Here is a 19,340-nt window from a genome sequence, read left to right on the forward strand (position 1 = left end):
TTATAGTTGTGTATGTTTTATGCATATTTGTGTACTTTAATTTGTGTTTGCATGATTTGTTGTTCAGTTATATTATAAACACTCGACTATAATATATATAGTACTAACAAATAACTAGGAAAGGAAAAGCACAATTTCACCTTGAGCATTTGACTTGACCCTGATTAGCACGACCCTTATTTTTATTAGCTAGTTAGCTTGATTCTTAGTGAATTGTGTAATGGACTAGAAGACCTAGGTGTAGTCTAGTGAATTTCATTGAATCACATATTCAAATACATGTTGCATTTCTTTTACTGGTTTATGCTATTATAATAATTTGTTCCTTTTATCACAATTTTTGTCCCTTTTTTCTTTTGAATTATTTAATTTGCTAAGCAAAATTAATAAATATGTTTTGTTAAATGATTTTCATCCACTGATTTTGATGTCTATGGCAAGGGATGGGGTTGTGCCACAAATTTTGAAGGCGAATATTGGAAGTTTTTTTTGCAGAAATTGTGATAGCTACAATGTATGGACTGTAATTAATGCTTTATGGACATGTTGCATGTTGAATATTGGATGTGTTTGCTTGTTTGTTTCTAATTTGCAAAATTTGGTACTCATTTGACTAAGACGGTTTAGGTAACAAACTTAGAAAGTGTACGTTTTCTAAGACAGTTGTTACCCGCAACCTTCTTATAAAGTCTTAGACAAACAACTTTCTAAGACGGTTGTTAGCTAACAACCGTCTTAGAAAGGATACTTTCTAAGGTGGTTGTTACCCGTGATCGTCTTAGAAAGTCTTATACAGGTAACTTTGTAAGACGATTGTTAGCTAACAACTGTCTAAGACTTTCTAAGACGGTTATTAGCTCAGAATCGTCTTAAAAAATTCAACTTTTTTATGATGTTTATAAAATAACTGTCATTAAAAGTTTTAACTTTCAACAACATTCAATATAAAGACGGTTTGCAATCGTCGTTAAATGTCTCTATCAACCGTCGTTAAATGTCTGTTTTGTAGTAGTGAGTCTTTGAAGCACCATTTTATAGGCATGAAGGTCTTTGAACTTTCAATACAAAGAAGAGATACAAAACCACTTCATATTCTATGTTGGCATTAACCGTCAAGCATGCTCTTGATAAAATAAATAAGAAAGGGGCTTCTAGAATTCCAATACAATGCTAGCACACTTATTATTCAAATAGTGAGCCACTGAAGATATTTGTTTTAAGAAAAATATTAAATATCAAAATCAAAATTATCTATTAAATTTTTGTGATTGATTGGTATTTATTAAATCAAAAGTGGTTAAAATTTTAAAAAAATAATAATTGGAAGAAAAAATAAATAATTATAAAATCAGTTAATTTTCTTTTCTTGTGATTAAATATTTAAAATACCAAAATCAAAATTATATGTTAAACTTGTGATTGATTGATTGGTATCTATTATTCAAAAGTGGTTAAATCAATTAATAGGTAAAAAAAATGTTAAACAGAATATGTGATTATAAAAAACAAAATAAATTCAAGGGAAATTGTGGTTGGAATATCTATTCATTACACATTTGAAATTTGAATTATTTCTATTTTGAGAAAGGAATGAAGAATATCAAGGAAAGAATTGCACCATAGGAAACTACTTAACAAATCAAGAATGACACTCGACAGAAGTTTCTTCTAAAATACACTTGCAAATGTATAATTTATTTATTATTAAAGAAGATAATAAGCGTATTTATTTCCTATTATTTGGTGCAAAAATTAAGGATGACTTAACCATTTAATATTTAAAAGCTTAGCTACACGCACCCTATTTAAGGATAGCCTATTTATAGATATAAAATATATCTGAAAATTTATTAAAAAAATAAGGGTAAATTATAAAAGATAAAGAAAGATGACAATTACAAATAATTTTTTCATAACATATAATGTATTATTTGGCATAGCTTAACTTGAAAATAGATTTATTAAGACAATGAATAAAATAATAAAACTGTCAAGTTGTCAACTGATTAAAGAATAGTATATTACGTTACAGTAAAAAAATAGTATAGTATAGTAGTAGCTTTCAAGTTTTTAACTAAAATATTATATTTTAATAATTAATATAAACGTATTAAGTGAGTAAATTGTCACGCGTATGTTTGTACATAATAATATATATTAAAAATACATGTGTACCAGACGCTCTTAGCTGGCATATTGATTTAATATTGCATCATCACAAGCATAGAGCATAAACTAGCATTATGGTTTTCTAGATGATGTGGAATATATGATTGTTCCCTCTTTTTCTCCTATTTTTATTGTTATAATTATAATATATTAATTACTTTTTATTGTTTTTTCTTTCAAGTTCTTTACCACTTTCCTAGATAACTTTCGGTTGCAATTAGTAAACTTAACCACCTTCACTACTAAAAAAAAAGCTATTTTACAACGCGCGTTCCACATCGTTTCCGTCAAAAACGTCGTAGTAGGAGTAGCGGTGGCAGTTCCGTAAATAACTGAGCATTTTATGTGCCATGTGCATGGCGCGTGACACATTCAACGACGTTGGCCGTGGGTGCCCGTCTTTGTTGGTAGCGCACAGGTAAGTTAAGACGGTGCACTTGAAAACACTGTCGTTGAAATTTTGAATTTCAAAGACATTGTTCTTAAGCCACCGTCGTTAACGTTGATGTATATGATGTTGTAATTGGCGCTAATTCATGAACACTCGCGCTCGAAAATTTCTGTGTGTCTGAAATTTTTGAAATCTCCGTGTGTCTGAAATTTCTGTGTACTGTGACCTCGCCGTGACCTGTGGCGTTTGCCCGCACCCCCGTGACCTCGTCCGGCGTCTCGTGTGGCGGCACCGTCGAAGCCAGTGAGTACCCCTTTTTGGAGTTGTCGTAACACGGCTGTGTTTTGAAGGTAAGGTTGTGCGAAGATTTGATGCTCCATAGTTGTTACTTGCTCTGAGTTTTTCTTTTAGTGATGTATCTTTTACCCCTCTTTCAGTGCTTCTTCCCTCAGAATTTGATTGCCGGTATTAGAACCCCACTATTCATCAGGTCCAAACAAGCTTAAATCATGGTAAATGTACTTCTTGACAAATCCAATATTTGCAAGGTGGTTTGACATATGAGAAATAGCTTTAATGATCAAGAGCTGTTAAACCTAATGTTCTTAAATTTATTATGAAGCTCTCTAGTGATTACGAAAATCTCCCAATCTCTTCTCGCTTTGTCTCACATGCATCACTGTAAGATAGGTGTCAAAAAGAAAGGATTCAAGTTAAATTTAAACCTAATGTTCTGAAATGAAGGAAAAAAAAAAGAGATTAATGACGCTAGGGAACTTGAATGAAGAAAGAGAAAGGATTCAAGTTTGAATGGGTTAGTTGTGAGATCATTATCAAAGCCTAAGATTCGAAATCACTCCAAGTTTGGTTATATTGAGCAATAGAGCCAACTTGATTCTCATTGGTTTCAGAGATATGAACAGACGACTGAGAATGGCTACTTGTCCATTTCTCAAGAACATTGTAATTGTTTTCATAAAAAATGCTATAATAATCCAAAAACAGGAGGAAGTCTTTTCTTTTTTGTCCAAGGGCAGGAGATTTTATAGTTTCTGGATCTTCATTATTTTACTCTTCCTCATGCATCTTCTTGTTGAACTTTTTCATATGAAATTTGTAATTGTTCTTGGGTTTCTTCAGCACTTTTGGCATTTGGTATTTTCATAGCCTCCTCAAATTAGTGCTTTCCTAACAATACAAATTTGTTAGAAACATGTATTGGTCAACAAACATTTATAAAGCAAAAGAAAATGTGGTGATTTCAAGAATTATGAAGTCTATAAGAGCACAAGAAGTACAAATATGTCTTCAGTAAATTACTGTAACAAGTCATTTCCCTGTATCTAATGCAGGATTCAGGAATCAAATGCTGAATGCTATTAAAGGCTTCTCAAGATCACCTCAAAATGGATTGTTCATAAATTCATGTTTTGCTCACTGCCAATCTGAGAGGCAGGATACATGGTTTGTTGACAATTCTCCTGTCATTGGGAACAAGGTGGGTGCCTTATCATGTCTCTGATGCAGTTTTAGTTGAGAATATTGCATGTTGGTATGCGGAGGAGTTTCAATACTAGATTGAGGTTAATGATGATATAATTTTTTCCACAGAATATTCACCTTGAGAAAAATTCTAGGACATTTACGTAAATGTATGCTTTGTTTATTGGCCATATATGCTTACTTATGGAATCTGCTTTTTAATGGTGTTTGCTTGCCAGTATTTCATGAATACTAATATCTATCTTAATTGGTGTATATTAGCATTCAATAATTTATGCATTTTTCATCCAAGATATGTGTAGCATTTTTCATCTATATGAATGTGGTTGCTTAATTTATGCAGTTTAAGTAGATATGAGCAGGTGGTGGGTGCTGTTGAATTGGGTTTGGGAAAGAGTGTGTGTTAGAGGATGTGGAGAGAGTACGAAGGAAGTGGTCAATTAATAGGGGATTTAGAAAGAGCATGGGGAGTGACAGTTAAGAAAAGAGTACGAAGTTTCCACTTTGTGTGATTTGGTAACCATGGCGGGCGCATTTTAGGACAGAATTATCTTGTTTAGCAAGAGTAGTAACTTTTATTAGATTTTGAAATTTTCAAGTTTAAGTATACTCTTAAATCCTTTTTCTTTCTTTGTCCCATACCAATCCTTTTTGCTTTTCTGCGTGTACTCTTAAACATTTAAACAAAATGCCTATAGTACAGTCAAAGGCTGAACATCAAAGTTCATTTAAACAGAATCCTTTTTGCTTTTCTACGTATACTCTTAAACATTTCCATAGTAACCACCCTTACCAATAAGTACTCCTAGTTCTGTAGTAATTGAGAATGACCGGTTAGTAATAATATAGAAGAAAACTATAGCTAGGATCAAAATATGTGTCTAGACTAGAGGGATATGGATTTTACCTTTCATTTGGTCCATTACATGCAATGTTTCATTTTTTGCTGGAGTTTTAAGTTCACGATCAGTGACAAGTTCAACTCCTAGCATTAGGCCTCTTCCTCTGACATCACCAATTACTGCAGAAGAAACCAAGTTTGGTTATAAAATTGGTATGAAATTTACCTTAATACATAGGCCACACAGTCCCTTCATATGTTTTAATGAAAATGTGTGGTTAGAGCATTTATATGCATTGGTAGCAAAAGAAAAGCATGTGAATTATACTTTGAACCCCTTGAAGTGAATCCACTTGGAATTTGGTGGGTGCAGGATACACTGGTCACGTGATGACATTTGAGGTTGGTGCGGTGCTTGAGGATGCAAATTGGCAGGCTCCAGTGTATTGTTTTGATGAGAATGACAAGGAAAAGAATATCCCCATTTTGGGATCTGCTGTTCGTGGTGGTTCTCTTGGGAGTTTGATGAGAGAGATACCCACTGGGGAAACTATGTAACTATATTTTTGATCCACTAGATTAGAGTTGCTCATGCATCACTGTGTTGGATATGAACTATGATAGTCTTTGGAAGTTATGCTAGACCAAGCATTTTGAAATTTTATTGAATTTGTTCTTTTTTGTTGGAATTATAGAATGTTTTGTTGCTTTTAACAGGTACAAATGAAGCAGTCAAGCCAAACCAAAATGAAGCAGCAACAAGTCCAAATGATAGCATCAATCTATTTCACAGGCTTTTGTTTCCTGTGTAACTTAATTAGGAATGAGTTATTTCGCCAGCAGTTAGGTATGAACTACATGAATTCAATTGATTCTCTTGTTAAAATAACTGTTCCCTTGAACCGGGTGTTATGTGGGAATCATGTGTCCAAGATCCCAACAGTGCAGGGTCCATTTTGATTTCATGCATAAAGCTGGTATTTATTGTTGGGATTATTTCTACCATCTAGGAAGCTTACTACAAAGTTTACCCTATTGAGGAATTACATTACATTAAAATACTGACAAAATATTGAATTAGTCAGGTTCCGCATTGAAGGAAATGATGCAGATTTCAGTTTACCCTATAGTTTTCAGTGGTTTGGCTTTTAGTTGTCTTTTCTTGTTATTTTGGTGTTTTCTTCTCATAGATTTTATTAAAATTTACAGGTGGAGATTTTGAGGAGGAAAATGGAGGGATTGTCAAAGGGCATATTATTACAGAGAATGGAGGAAGAGTATAATTCACTGTTGTCCACTGCTAGTAGTTCTCTTGCTAGTTCTGGTTCAAATTCCAAAAGACTTGAATATCAACATTCATCTTCGGTATGAGTACCTCATCAGGTATATATCCTTCATTTGGAGTTTCATCACTAGTTGATAGTAGGGTGTGGTTAACATTTAGTGTACACAGTGCACAGTACACACACAATGTTTTTGCTATAGTGTACCTAATCCTGTTTAATCCGACTAATAAATCCCACCACCAATAGGAAAATCTGGACATGAATTGATTTGACTTATTATAGTGTACCTAATGTGAGAAGTGCATAATCATAACTTGGATAGATACACCATTTGTCTCCAGCATGAGGGTGTGGGGTAAACTAAAATGCAGAAAGCATTCACATCATAATAAATCAATCATTATCTTCCTAGAAATTTGAGCAATAAAAAAATGTAGTTGAGTACTTGCCTTAATTCTATATGCAATAAGGTCATACATATTGTAGTTATCACTCAGCATGTGTTGCTTCATTCTAAGTGTGGCTTTTCCTTCTTCCAAACAAGTCATTTTTCATATCCTCAATAACTGTGACGCATGATATTGAAGCCGCTCCAGACCTTGTAATTAGGAGAATGACAATGGATATGATTGCTGCTCTTCACATTTTCTTTGTTAATGTTTGAATTAACTATACTGTTTTAATTAAGCTAGCTAGCACCAAATATAGTATATATAGAGATTTGTGCAACTGTTTGTTTGGTTGGTTCTATCAACTTGCATTACATGCAAACTAGATGACTTTCAACAAAAATGAATTCTACTAGTATAGGCAACTAGTCTATGAGGAAAATGATCATAGGAAGCACTAATTAAGATGCCTTTATTATAACTGTCATTCCAAAGGCGTGATGGATTAACCACGTGTCATGCCAGTCATCTAAGGGTGACCCGCGACATATTTAATAAACACCAATTTGTCTTCTTACTGGGAAGTGAGAGTATTTGATCATGAAGATTAAAGTAGTAGGTTTTGTCGACTCCGACAAAATCTTTTCAGTATGCATGACCAAAAAATTAAAAAAAATTTCCTAAAAGTATAACTTGCTATCATAAAATTAAATAAATTAGAAATCCAGTTTAAGATCCAAAATGAACATATACTTTTCCTAAAAATATATCTTTATTTTGTTATTTTTGTAAGAAATCAAATTCTGCAAATCTATTTCTCGTTAGAATCTCTCTCTTGTGACAACAGTAGTTAAAAATTGAATTAAATTTAAAACTAATTCATGTAGTATATTTAAAATCATAATTAGGAATAGAAAATAAGGAATAAAGTAGTATACAATTATTAATCTATATATCATAAACTAATTTTCAAATAATAATAAAACTAATAAAAAAAACAAGTTAAATATTTGTAGTAATAAGCTATTCAGATGTTTAGATACCAACCTGATGATCAACATAAGCATGACCCTTTTTTATGAGCTCCACTGCTAATTCGTACAATTCTTGGAAGTAATCACTTGTGTAAGTAATCTGCAAATATTATCACAAAGCTGTTAAACACCTAAATAGTTAAGTTGGAACAATCACATGAGCCAAGAGGTGCTACAAAACAAACCAACATACCTTGAATGGTTTCCAACCCATCCACTGAACAATTATTTCAATGTGATCAATATACTCTTTCTTTTCTGCTTCAGGATTTGTATCAGCATACCTGGAAGCGCCACAAGCCATCAACTTGGAACAAAGAAAGTTATAGTGCATTTAGTCAAATTATAGACTTGTTAAGGGCCTCATCGTTTTGGAAAGAAAAAGGTACAAAGCTCCTCAAATTTATAAGAGTATTAAAATGATACATTTTACTCAAATTATCAAACTAGACATAGAAATTTAAAAACTTTTCGACTGGCTTACCAAGAACACTCACAAAGAAATAACAATTCCTCTTGAAAAAAAAATATAAAACGTGATCAATCAAAGAAACTTATAAATTAATATTCGTTTGTTCATAAGTTGAGCATACTAAAAGTTTGTGAGGAGATGATTGATATCTTCCCCTGTACACAATTTAGATATGAATTGAAAGATAATAATAAGCCATGCCACATTCTTACACAATTAACAATTTAATTACAATTTTATACAAATATGAAATAGATCGAGCACCTGTGAAAGTGAATATTTTATCATGGTATACTCACTAATATATTGAAAATTTTGGTTTGATGATTGTATGCTTTGTTATTTTGGTTGTGTAAAGTGTAGGCACTCATGTCATTGCATGTTTGATTTTATCTGAAACAGAATGGATCATCAAGGGCATAGCCAGAACCCATCTATGGTAGTGGAGCTCAATTAGCATATGGTTCTAACACCAGCTTCAGCAACAGCTCCAACAATTTTGGTCAAACCAGTACCAAGAAATTGAGAAGGTTACTGATTTCAAGAACCACAGTCTTCCCCTGACAACTAATATATTATATATGTTTATTGTTAATACCTGTTAAATCTAATTATATGTATTGTTAATTGTTAATATGATTAAGTTACAATATTTTAACAACTGTTAAATGGCTATTCGTATTCATAATCATTATTTATGTTATTGTTGCTTAAGATTAATATAAATTTAAATTAAGTAAAATGATAATATATACCAAATTTATATACTTTCAGCTTATTAGTACATTTTACTTTTTTATTATTATATTATATCATGTTTAATTATTGTTATTTATTAATCTCATCAGGTTAATTACATTTCAAATACTGGTTGATATATATTTTACTTTATATAATATCATGCATTATCTTGCTTATTTATATAATATTAAATTAATTAAAACCAAAAATTTTAGCACAAAAATTATATTTACTTATCATAATAATTATTAATTGACAATAATAATTTAAAAATTTCGAGTTCATATTATTTACGTTTATACAAATAACGTTTATAATTTAAAAATTTAAAATAGGAAAAGAACATAATCTACATCGTTGCTTACGACAGCAACGACATAACTTTCCATGTAGCCAGCATTCCACGACGTTCCTCTCCCAAACACGACGTGAGGCCATGGATTCAACGACATCCCTCCCCGGAAACGACGTAGCTAGGTTCCTTTCGACGTCGTTGCTTTCGACAACAACGACGTAGAAGACCTTACCTTTCAAGCATTGGTTGTTACACGCTACGTCGGTGCCGCCATACCCAACCTTAAAAGCTTACCTTTCAACGTCGTTCCTCCTGCCGGCAACGTCTTCGAAAGCGAACCTGCAACTACGGGCCTCCATTCATCCCCGTCGCAGGAATCGTGTGTTTCTAAAACGGTGGAAGGGGACCGTCGTAGACTTGCTGGAGGCCTACGACGACGTCTAATTCAAAGACGGCCTTGCACCATCGTTGATCTCCAATAAGCACTGACGTGCGTTTTTTGTAGCAGTGCTTTTTGTTTTGTATTAGGAGAAATTGGGGTGGTGGGTTACATATTTTATGAAGTCACGAAACACAAAGCTCACGTGCTTTAGTTTCTCCTCCAAATTCCTTTTCCGAAGGGTTCTGGAAAGGGGTAACTTTTAATTAGTTTTTTTTTTTTCATTTGTAATCTTTCTTTTTCAGTAGGTTAAATTGATATGTGGACCCTATATGTTTGTAAATTTTTTAATTAAGTTTTTATCTTTTTTAATTGAAACCTAAACTTTTTTTTAATTGGGTTGCCCATCTAATTAATATTATTATTATGAAAAATTAATCGTAAAGATCTAACTAGCTAGAGATACAAACCGTGGATTAATTGATTTTTTTTCATTGTGTTATAAGCATAATTGAGTTAATTACAAAAGATTTTTGTAGAATTTCAATCTCCATGTGTTAATTCAATCTAAGTATTTTTTTCATAAATCTCTTATAATTGTTTGATTAGGCATAAGGTTGAAACTTTACAACAAACAACTCTTACAATTGACTCAATTCTGCTTAGTGCTTTCAACACACTTTGGAAGCACCAATCCATTGTCTGTCTTTTTAATTTAGTATTTATGATTAATTTTTATAATGATAATTAGACAATAAAACCTAATTATTAAAAACGAAATTCAGAAACCCAATTAAAAACATTCGAGAGCCTAATTAAAATTTTGATAAAAATAATGACTCACAAAATATTAAACATTTTCAGTAATTGTTTTTATCTGTAATAGGTTAACATGTCATTTTGGTTGTAGAGGTAAGCATCTCACTTCTAAAATTGCATGACCTTAAAAATAATTAGTTGGCACTTGATTTCAAACCTAACAAAGAAAAAATTGTTTAGTACGTTGGCCCCATTGAATAATAAGGTTCTTTCATATAAAGTGAGAGCACAATGTATGAGTATAACTTCAACGATGTAACAGATGGATAAATCAGGAGCTGATAAAAAGAACATTAAAAGAGAAAGGAACCTATGAAAAACTTATTACCTTTTTCATTTGGTAATTGTCAAAATCTTTGTAATTAATCCAGAAGTCGCCATCAACAAAGTTGGAACTTCAGAAATTTGACATATTTCACGCTTTTAGAATCACTATCTCATCTTTTGATACCCATTTGAATTTTTTTATTTTATTTCTTGTTTGAAAAGGATAGAGGGAAAATAGTTTAAGCCATTGTATAACTCTATATTAATTAGTTTTTAAAATAAAAAATTGTGATGTTATAGGTGCGCTGCATGAGGACTGAGCAACAATGCTGATAGTGAAAGTTGCTCACAATTATGTAGAACAACAGATATAGAATGACCCACTTCAATTAATGGTAATTAAATTTAGATGGAATCATATGTACAATCTTGCTATGTGTGGCTGGAACAATTGTGACGATAAAAAGGCATTATATTTGTTTTTTCATTAATTTCTAAGTGTTCTAATGTAATAAAGATTAAACTCATCAAGATCTTTATCATATAGACAATCAGATTGTCAACTAAATGGGAAGAAACTGTGGCGCTTTCTACTATTTTAAGAAGATAAGATTTCTCACCTTCATTTATATTGTTGTTTTATTGTAGGGCACACCAAAAGAAACCCATATGGTCAACATTGTTGTTGTCTTCCTTTATATTTAAGTAAAATTAACAAAGACAAAAAACCACAGTCTGGGGATCCGAATCCAGTTTCTTCCTTTATGTGCTACATAAGATTCTTAAGTACCAATCAAGAATTTAATTTATTATGTGTAGTCAATGAAAGCATTTCAGTTTTCACTACAAACTATTTTGAAGACATGCATGCACTATACAAAGTCAACGACTTCTCTAAAACTAACAAGTCTTCAGTATGATTGCCACTTTGTTTTGTGTTTTTTCTTTGATCTTCTAGTTAATTGAATTTAATGGGCAATCCTTCCGGAAAATGGAAAGATATCACTGCAATTGATTTCTTATTTTTTTGGTTTTTCATAGATATCTTCCTTAGGAAGTAGGAAGCAATCATATTAAAAACATGATCAGTATTAAATATAAATACCTCTTCTAGTAGAGATTCGAACCTAAATTTACAAACCTAGATTCACTTATATTGTGAGAGACTTGCTACTTCTACTTATAAACTTAACCTGATCGATTTTTTAATTGATTAAACTAAAGTTTTATCCACAAGTACGTACTTTCAATTTGTTTAACATATCTTCATACATGTTTGTGGACTAACTGGTGTTTGTTCCTTATGGAATTGATAAAAAAAAAAAAAGCGTTGCAAAGTGTCTAGGTGCTTGCACTTAGAACCCCGCATGTTCTTTTGTCAGATAAGTGTAGGACTTATGACCTAAATAGGTTTGTCCTTTACAATAACAGAATAACTGGAAGACCAAAGGGGTGGTCCTAAATGCCCTTCAAGGTTGAGAACAAGAACATGTTCTTGGTGCACCTCTACCATAATTTTTGGATTTTGACATAGTATATAGCGCGCTGTCAGAAAAACACTTGGGTAAGGAGTGGTGATTAGATAAATTCTTTTTCTCCACATGAACAACTTCTAGGTTCGAACTTTGTAGGTAAAGATTACTTGGTGGGTTCCATAGCCTACTTCCACTAGCTATAATTATAATGAGTGTGAAGTTAATCCTTTGTTGGGAAGGTCATAATTGTAATTTTTTTATCACGTTACTAATATGAAGTATTTATTAATTTTGTTAATAATTAATCTTTATAAACAATTTAATTGATTACTTTTAGTGTGATTTTTCTCTCTTAATATTTTTTTTATCCACAATACTCAAATTTAATACTTTTTCTTAAGGAACCGAGTTAAATGTTACTTACATTAATGATTTATTGATAAATCAAAATTATAATGAAAGAGGAAGAGAAACTCTTGAGCTAAAAAAATCATGTAAATAGTTACTATTGCATATGTAAATCAATTTATGTAATTATTTTAATTTAATTATAATTTTGAATTTAAGTCTGAGATATAAAATTGTGTTAAAAATATATTTAAAGAAATTTTTATATTGGCATCTATTTTTTATTTTTAGAAATCAAAGGTAATATCATAAAGTTTTAACAATCATATATTCAACTTAATTAATTAAATTAGATTTCTTTAATATATTGGAGTGTATTTCTACTAAATAATTAAAAGTTTTAAAAAAATAAATTATTTGGTATATTTGTGTAAATATTATTACTCGATACACAAACGACAAAGCATAGATAAATACACACAGCCAACCATCCAACTGTCCATAAAGAACAAACAGCATAATTGCAACAGCCTTTTTCGTAAAGTGCTATGAAACAAATCATCTGGTCACTAAGTTCCATAATGCATTGGAAGTGTCAGCCTGCTAGATGCTAAATCGGTGGAATTTTGCATCACCAAGTTATCTTTTCAATTAAAATAATAAATATACGAAAATCTTGACGCCGGATAAACAATTCATATTACGGAAAAAGAATTTTTATTCTAATTTTCAATATTTAGTTACATGGCGTATTATTGTAGGAATCTTTCTTGCTGTTAAATATTACAACATTAACAGAAATTGCTCTATTTAGAATTACATATTAACGGGCCTATTGTGGAAGCTTATCAACTATAACAAAAGTTTAAGTAAAAACTTCTTATTTTAAACATTATACCACAATAAGTTCAAGTTAATTTTTCAGCTAATAAAAATAAATAAAAGATAGAAGAAACACGTGTCAAACATAAAACATACTTTTAACACATGTAATGAATGTATTTTTCTATTTTTTTATTCATAAAAATCTAACTCAAGTGCTTAGAGTTTATAACAATACATACAAATTATTTTAGTTTTTAGGCTTAATTACATATTTTACTATCCATTTTTTATTACTTTACAAATTTTTCTATTTAAGTTTTATTTTTACAAATTTTATCATTAAAATTTTCAATTTTTACACATTTTACCAAGTTGACGTGTCAATAAAAAAAAGGATTAACAAACTTTTAGGAAACAACACGGTTTATTACCAACAAAATGATGAAATGTACAAAAACTAAAAACATAAGTGATAAAATTAAAAAAAGAAAACAAACTGGCTTGGTAAAATGTGAGAAAAATGAAAACTAGAGTGATACTGTGAAATAAATTTTAAATGAAAATTTTTGTAAAATGATGATAATTAGGTGTAAAATATGAAATTAAGTGTTTAAATAATTAAATAATGAAATATTGATATTTGATAATCTAGTGGCTTATTAAAGGAATGAACTTGAAGAGTCAACATGCTCATTGTGTAAATAAATTATTGGAAATATAAAATAGAAATGGGTACATAAACCCGTCAACATGCTCATTGTGTAAATAAATTATTGGAAATATAAAATAGGAATGGGTACATAAACCCAAGACTCTCACATGTAATTAATTGATTTGCTCAAATAGTCACATCTAATACAATTAATTGACAGATTTAATTAAATTAATTAATTTTTTAAGAGGTGTGAATCAATTAAAAAAGTTTAATAATTAAAAATGGAGTGAGTAATGTTTTCAACACGTGCTATTATTAACTACAATACAACTTCTAACAAAAACTTTTATTCACTGAATTTTATGACACCGGTGCCAATCTGCATCGCTAGTTTTCTACTAGACAAGTTCCTCCAATAACACGGAAAAGCATGTTTTCTGGCATGAAAATTGAACATCTGAAAGGGTAAAGCTGGCGGCCACTCACAAAAACGAGTAAACCCGTTTATTATTCTTAACATTGTTAGTGGCAATGAATTTATGTAAAGTTTAATCTTTTCTTAAAAAAGATGTTAGGAACTGGTAATATACAATAATTTTAAATTGTCATATCTAGTTATATTAATAATAATTTATAATTAAATAATAATATAAAATTATTTTATACCTTCAATATATGACTATTAAATTTATTTTTTAAAGGTTAAAACCTATTTTTAAAAGATTATTTTAAATAAGTTAATTTTTATAAAATAGTTTTAAAAAGTTGGGTAAAAATTTGTTTATGAAGTGACTCACTCTCTTTCTACCCCTCTCTTTCCTCTCACCCTTTGTGCTCTCCTCAAACAATTATTATTATTATTTTTAAAATTCTTATTATGAGCTTTAATTTTAAATCAACTTCAAACAAAAAAAATTAGGACAACCCCTAATCCTTGAATTGTCATTCATTTTATTCTTTTGTACTTTAAGTAATATTTTATGAAGTCAAAAGTAAGAAAGTGATCAAATTAGAGACTAAAATGAGCACTAATTAAAAATTTAAGGAACACAAATTAAATTCACACAAGAAAAACACTTATGTATGTTCAGCCGCCTTGGCCAGTTTATGACTTATGAGATGGCCTTTTCACTATCCATGACAAGACACGTTCAATGGTGAACAATGAAAAAGCCAATAACTCCTAAAAGATGTTAGCAACTTGCCCCCACCACACACAAGCTCAACACGCAATCCAAAAGGAATTATTCAAACTAGGCATAAACCAAACAACTGTTATGGGGTCCATTTCACATGGGAAAGGATAAGCACAAGAAAGGGACACAATAATGGACAAAACCATTCATCTATCCAACAATTTTATTTTACCCTCTAAATAAAATTTAGAAGAGAAATTCAAATCTTATTTATATCACAGTCTAACATAAGAAAAATATTTAAGTAACAAGATGGCTACACTGATATAGAAACACACAATCACAAAGCTACATATAATGGTAACATGCAAGTTTTTATTATATATTGTTATGTATATAACACATACTAGACCTGCCAAGCTTAAAATATTTAGTTCTACTAGGCCTACAGGATTACATGTGAAGAAAATTGCAGTGAAACCTTTTTTGGCCAAAGGAACTTCACATGATCAGGGGTGCCAACCCTTTTGGAAGGAAAATAAAGAGTCCATGATAGATGATAATGATGATGAGGTTTCCAGCTTTAAGCTGTCATTTTCACTGATACCAAATAGAGATATCTGCCTGTTTCTGAAGAGCATCCATCCCTCCTCCTCCTTGCATATCCTCCTTGAAATCAAAGGATGCCAAATCACAAGGGGACCCAAACATCAAATGGAAGTTATTGTTGTGATTGCTCTCAAAGGGTGGTGCATTCAAAGCTTTGAACCGGTCAAATTGACTTTCCTCTCTTGCAAACATGTGATGATTGTTGGGCATGTTGGCTTCTTCATAGAAGTTTCCTTCCATAGTGATTCCTTGACTGCGAAAGAAGTTGTCCTGTTGCTGCCGAATGCCTGGCTGAGGAAGGCTGGGATTTTCTGCAGCTACATGGTTACTGGAACTTAGGTTCTTGTTGCTTTGAAAATTTGTATCATAGATTGACATAAGGTCACTGATCATTTTCTGGCCATCTTCTGGAACTCCGAGTCCGGTTAGATCAATAACAGATGGAACCAAGTTAACAGACTGAGTAGTAGGTTTTGGCTGAACAAAGGACTGGGGGAATATGACCGGCTTTACCTCGTTAACCTGAAAATTTGAAGCCCCATAATCTGAAGCAGCACCTCTATAAGGACAACTCAATTGATGATTGTCCCTGGAATTTCTGTCAGCAAAACCATGGCGAGTTTCACTGTAAGGGCACTGAGGTTGTTCACATGTGTAAATCTTCTGATCCATTATCATGTTAAAGTCACCAGAGATCTTCCTCTTACGAATGAAATCAAAATTTGTAACAACCTCTCCCTTGATTGGGAAAGAAGGCTGCTGAACTGGCAGTCTTCCCCTCATTCTGTCCATCCCAAGATTAGATGCATGAAGATTCTCAGGTTTCCGGTCTTCCACATCAAAGTTTGGCTCATCATCACCCCCTTCAACATCGTATTCATTGCAATCATTGATGACCATAGATCCACTTCCTCCAGAAGTAGTTAATGAGGGGCAATAATCAGGGTAAAGCTCGCGTGCCAAGTCCTCCTCTTGATTGATGATTGCAAGCCAGGTTGCACTTTCCTTGGCTGTCATCTTATCTTGAAGGCATTTGGACTGCCTCACGAGCTTGCAAATTTTGGCGATATCAGGAGACATGTGCTTGATAACTGCAGTCAGAACACCCACTTTCCATGCCTTCTTCAAGTCATGAGGTTTCTTGTAAGGAGGAGGACCTTGATCTTTCGGCAAACCTATTTGGGGCCACCACTCTTCATTCCCAGTAGGCCACCATGGTGGACAAACGCCCTTCTCCAACGGAAACCGCCTCTGAGGGGGATCACAGTGCTGCATGAGTGCCGACAAGAGAGAACCCAAGGTTGTGTCCTGCAGCTCTTGCAAAGTGTGTGGTGTTGGACCGATTGGATTGCATCCATCATTCTTCCCCGGAATAGCGTTATCAGCTTGATACTTGGCTATGGCAGCTGGGCCATTACGATCAAACCGAACTTTATCCTTCCACCATTCACGAAGATTATCAGATGCCCCAGTCACAGGCTTTCCCTTCTCAGGAATTATCCCATAGACAAAACCTTGGGCCTTACAAACCTCCATCATCTTCAGCATGTACTTCAAGATTCCATCTTGAGCCCTTGACATCTTTTTTCTTCTTGCCTGTTCTTGGGACTGCCTCTGCTTGACTGCATCAAATCCTTCCTTAGGTTTACTTTGCTCCTTCAATCGCTTGAGACGCATTTTGTCCCTCCACATCCTCCTCTCGAGCTCATCTACATCGATTTCTTCATCACTATAATCATCCTCAACTATCACCTCTGGCTCAGTTTGCCGGGCGGTAATATCCCCTTCTCCAAGGGGAGCAGAAAACATATCCAAATCCCCACAAAATCCCATATCTTCAAGCATCATCATCATTTCCCAGGGAAATCAAAGAAAGTCTAAACGTCCAGAAAAATATGGATTCGACTTATAAGCTTCTGATGATTCAACTAGGAAGCTAGGTTTCAAAGTTTACCCTTTAGCACTGTACACCTATTAGAGTGAACAAATTAGCTTTTCACCTGCCAGCAGCAATAAAACAAAGAACAATTAACAAGGTTCAAAAATAAAATATTTGGTCAGATAACGAGAATCTTTAGATCAGAAAGTTTCAAAAGTAGAAACTTTTACCATTCACATCCAGCAACATCAATATAGGCTAAAAACACCAATAAAAAGAGTCTCTAACTGGTAAATCACCACACGAACAATCTTAAAATTTTCAATTACAAGGATAAAATTACCCACAAGGATAAATCACCACAAACTACTAGATCAGAGATATACAGATCAAACCCACCCAAGAATCAAACATGAAGCACAAACCCTGCCTCAATGATGATTCAAAAAGATTTGTTTCATCAAACCTTCATGAGGAGGTTGCAGCTTTCAGATAGACAAAAATGAAATTTAAAAAAAAACACAGAAACATTAGATAAATTGATAAAAAGAAATTACCAAATCACAACCCAAATCATAAAACAACACAGACCCATGAATCAGATTGACGAAGCAGACTGCAAGAAGGAGCTGAACAGTGAAAAGGGTAATCCAAAAGAAGAAATGGATAGAACCTTACCAGAAGATACAGAAATGGGTCACCGTGGTGGACACAAGTCAATCACATAAGAAGAAGATGAAGAAGGGTTATGTTATGCTGTGCTGAGACTTTTAGAAGAAACAGAGAAAAGGTTGGAAGAGAGAGAGAGAGAGAGAGAAGGGGAAAACTGAAAAGGGACAGAGAGTTGAAGATTATCCTGATTTTATTACTTTCAGAAAGTGGGGACAATCCAATCCTAGGTGAATGTGAAGAAGGTGGTGACTAGTGAGTTATTGGTGGGTTAATCCCCAGTTTCAGGAAGATAAATAATTAAATATAAAAATGAAAGGATTTTTACGAGTTACGACTCACCACTCACGAGTTTCATTGACCTTCTTCGGATTCCAGTCATAAATGAACTGCTCAACCTTTAAAAAAATATATAATGGTTAAGAATATAAAAGAAAAAATATTTATTGTAAAGATTATATAGATAAAAAAATAATAGAATAATATAATTTGATGTATTTAATACTTTTTATATTCTTTAGTTTGTTAACAAATATCCTAAATAGTCTGATTAATATTTGTCTAAAAAAATTGTGTTTTAAGTTCATTTTTTGTTTTATTAAGACTGGCTTTAGTATCTGTATTTTGAAACTGATTATTTGATTTTTATTATTTTCTATTTGGGGATTTTTTTTTTAGTTTTTTTTCTACTGTTTGACTCTGTTTTTTAGTGTAGCCCTCTAATTGAGTGACGAAATTTGATTATTATTATATAAAAAATAAGAATAAGAATCATTGTTTTTAAATTATAAGAATTAAAATTAATTTTGATAAAAAAATTGAAGGAGATTAAACATAGTCTACCTAATTTTTTTTATTAATTTTTGTACAGTTATAATTTTTGGACTTAAATTCAATTCAAAATAACTCTACTCAAAACAACTTATTATTAATTGAAGAATGGCTGGACGTTTATAATATGGGTGGAGCCATATCTTTAACCAATATTTCTTTTTATATAAATAAATTTTGAAATTGATTTTTTTTCTTATTGATAGGAATCAGATAATAACTGTTATTTACAACATTGATTTACCTTACTAATTAAGTGTGTTAGACTCATTGAAATTGAATTTAAAATATACTTAAATGATTATAATATTATATTACTCGCGAGTA

At 32.0% G+C, this 19,340-nt stretch overlaps 1 protein-coding gene across 1 annotated transcript; it reads right to left on the minus strand.

Annotated features, from left to right (window-relative positions):
* Nucleotides 1–15,324: 15,324 nt before the first annotated feature.
* Nucleotides 15,325–18,457, minus strand: LOC100775868 (protein ETHYLENE INSENSITIVE 3). Its single transcript, XM_003543111.5, has 2 exons — nucleotides 18,192–18,457; nucleotides 15,325–17,634 (listed from the first exon to the last, which is right to left on the minus strand). The coding sequence occupies exon 2, from the start codon at nucleotides 17,486–17,488 to the stop codon at nucleotides 15,623–15,625; it is 1,866 nt and encodes a 621-aa protein (XP_003543159.1). The 5' UTR covers nucleotides 17,489–17,634; nucleotides 18,192–18,457; the 3' UTR covers nucleotides 15,325–15,622.
* Nucleotides 18,458–19,340: the final 883 nt, after the last annotated feature.

The sequence above is a fragment of the Glycine max genome, chromosome 13 (genome assembly GCF_000004515.6).
Source record: "Glycine max cultivar Williams 82 chromosome 13, Glycine_max_v4.0, whole genome shotgun sequence".
Lineage (NCBI taxonomy): Eukaryota > Viridiplantae > Streptophyta > Magnoliopsida > Fabales > Fabaceae > Glycine > Glycine max.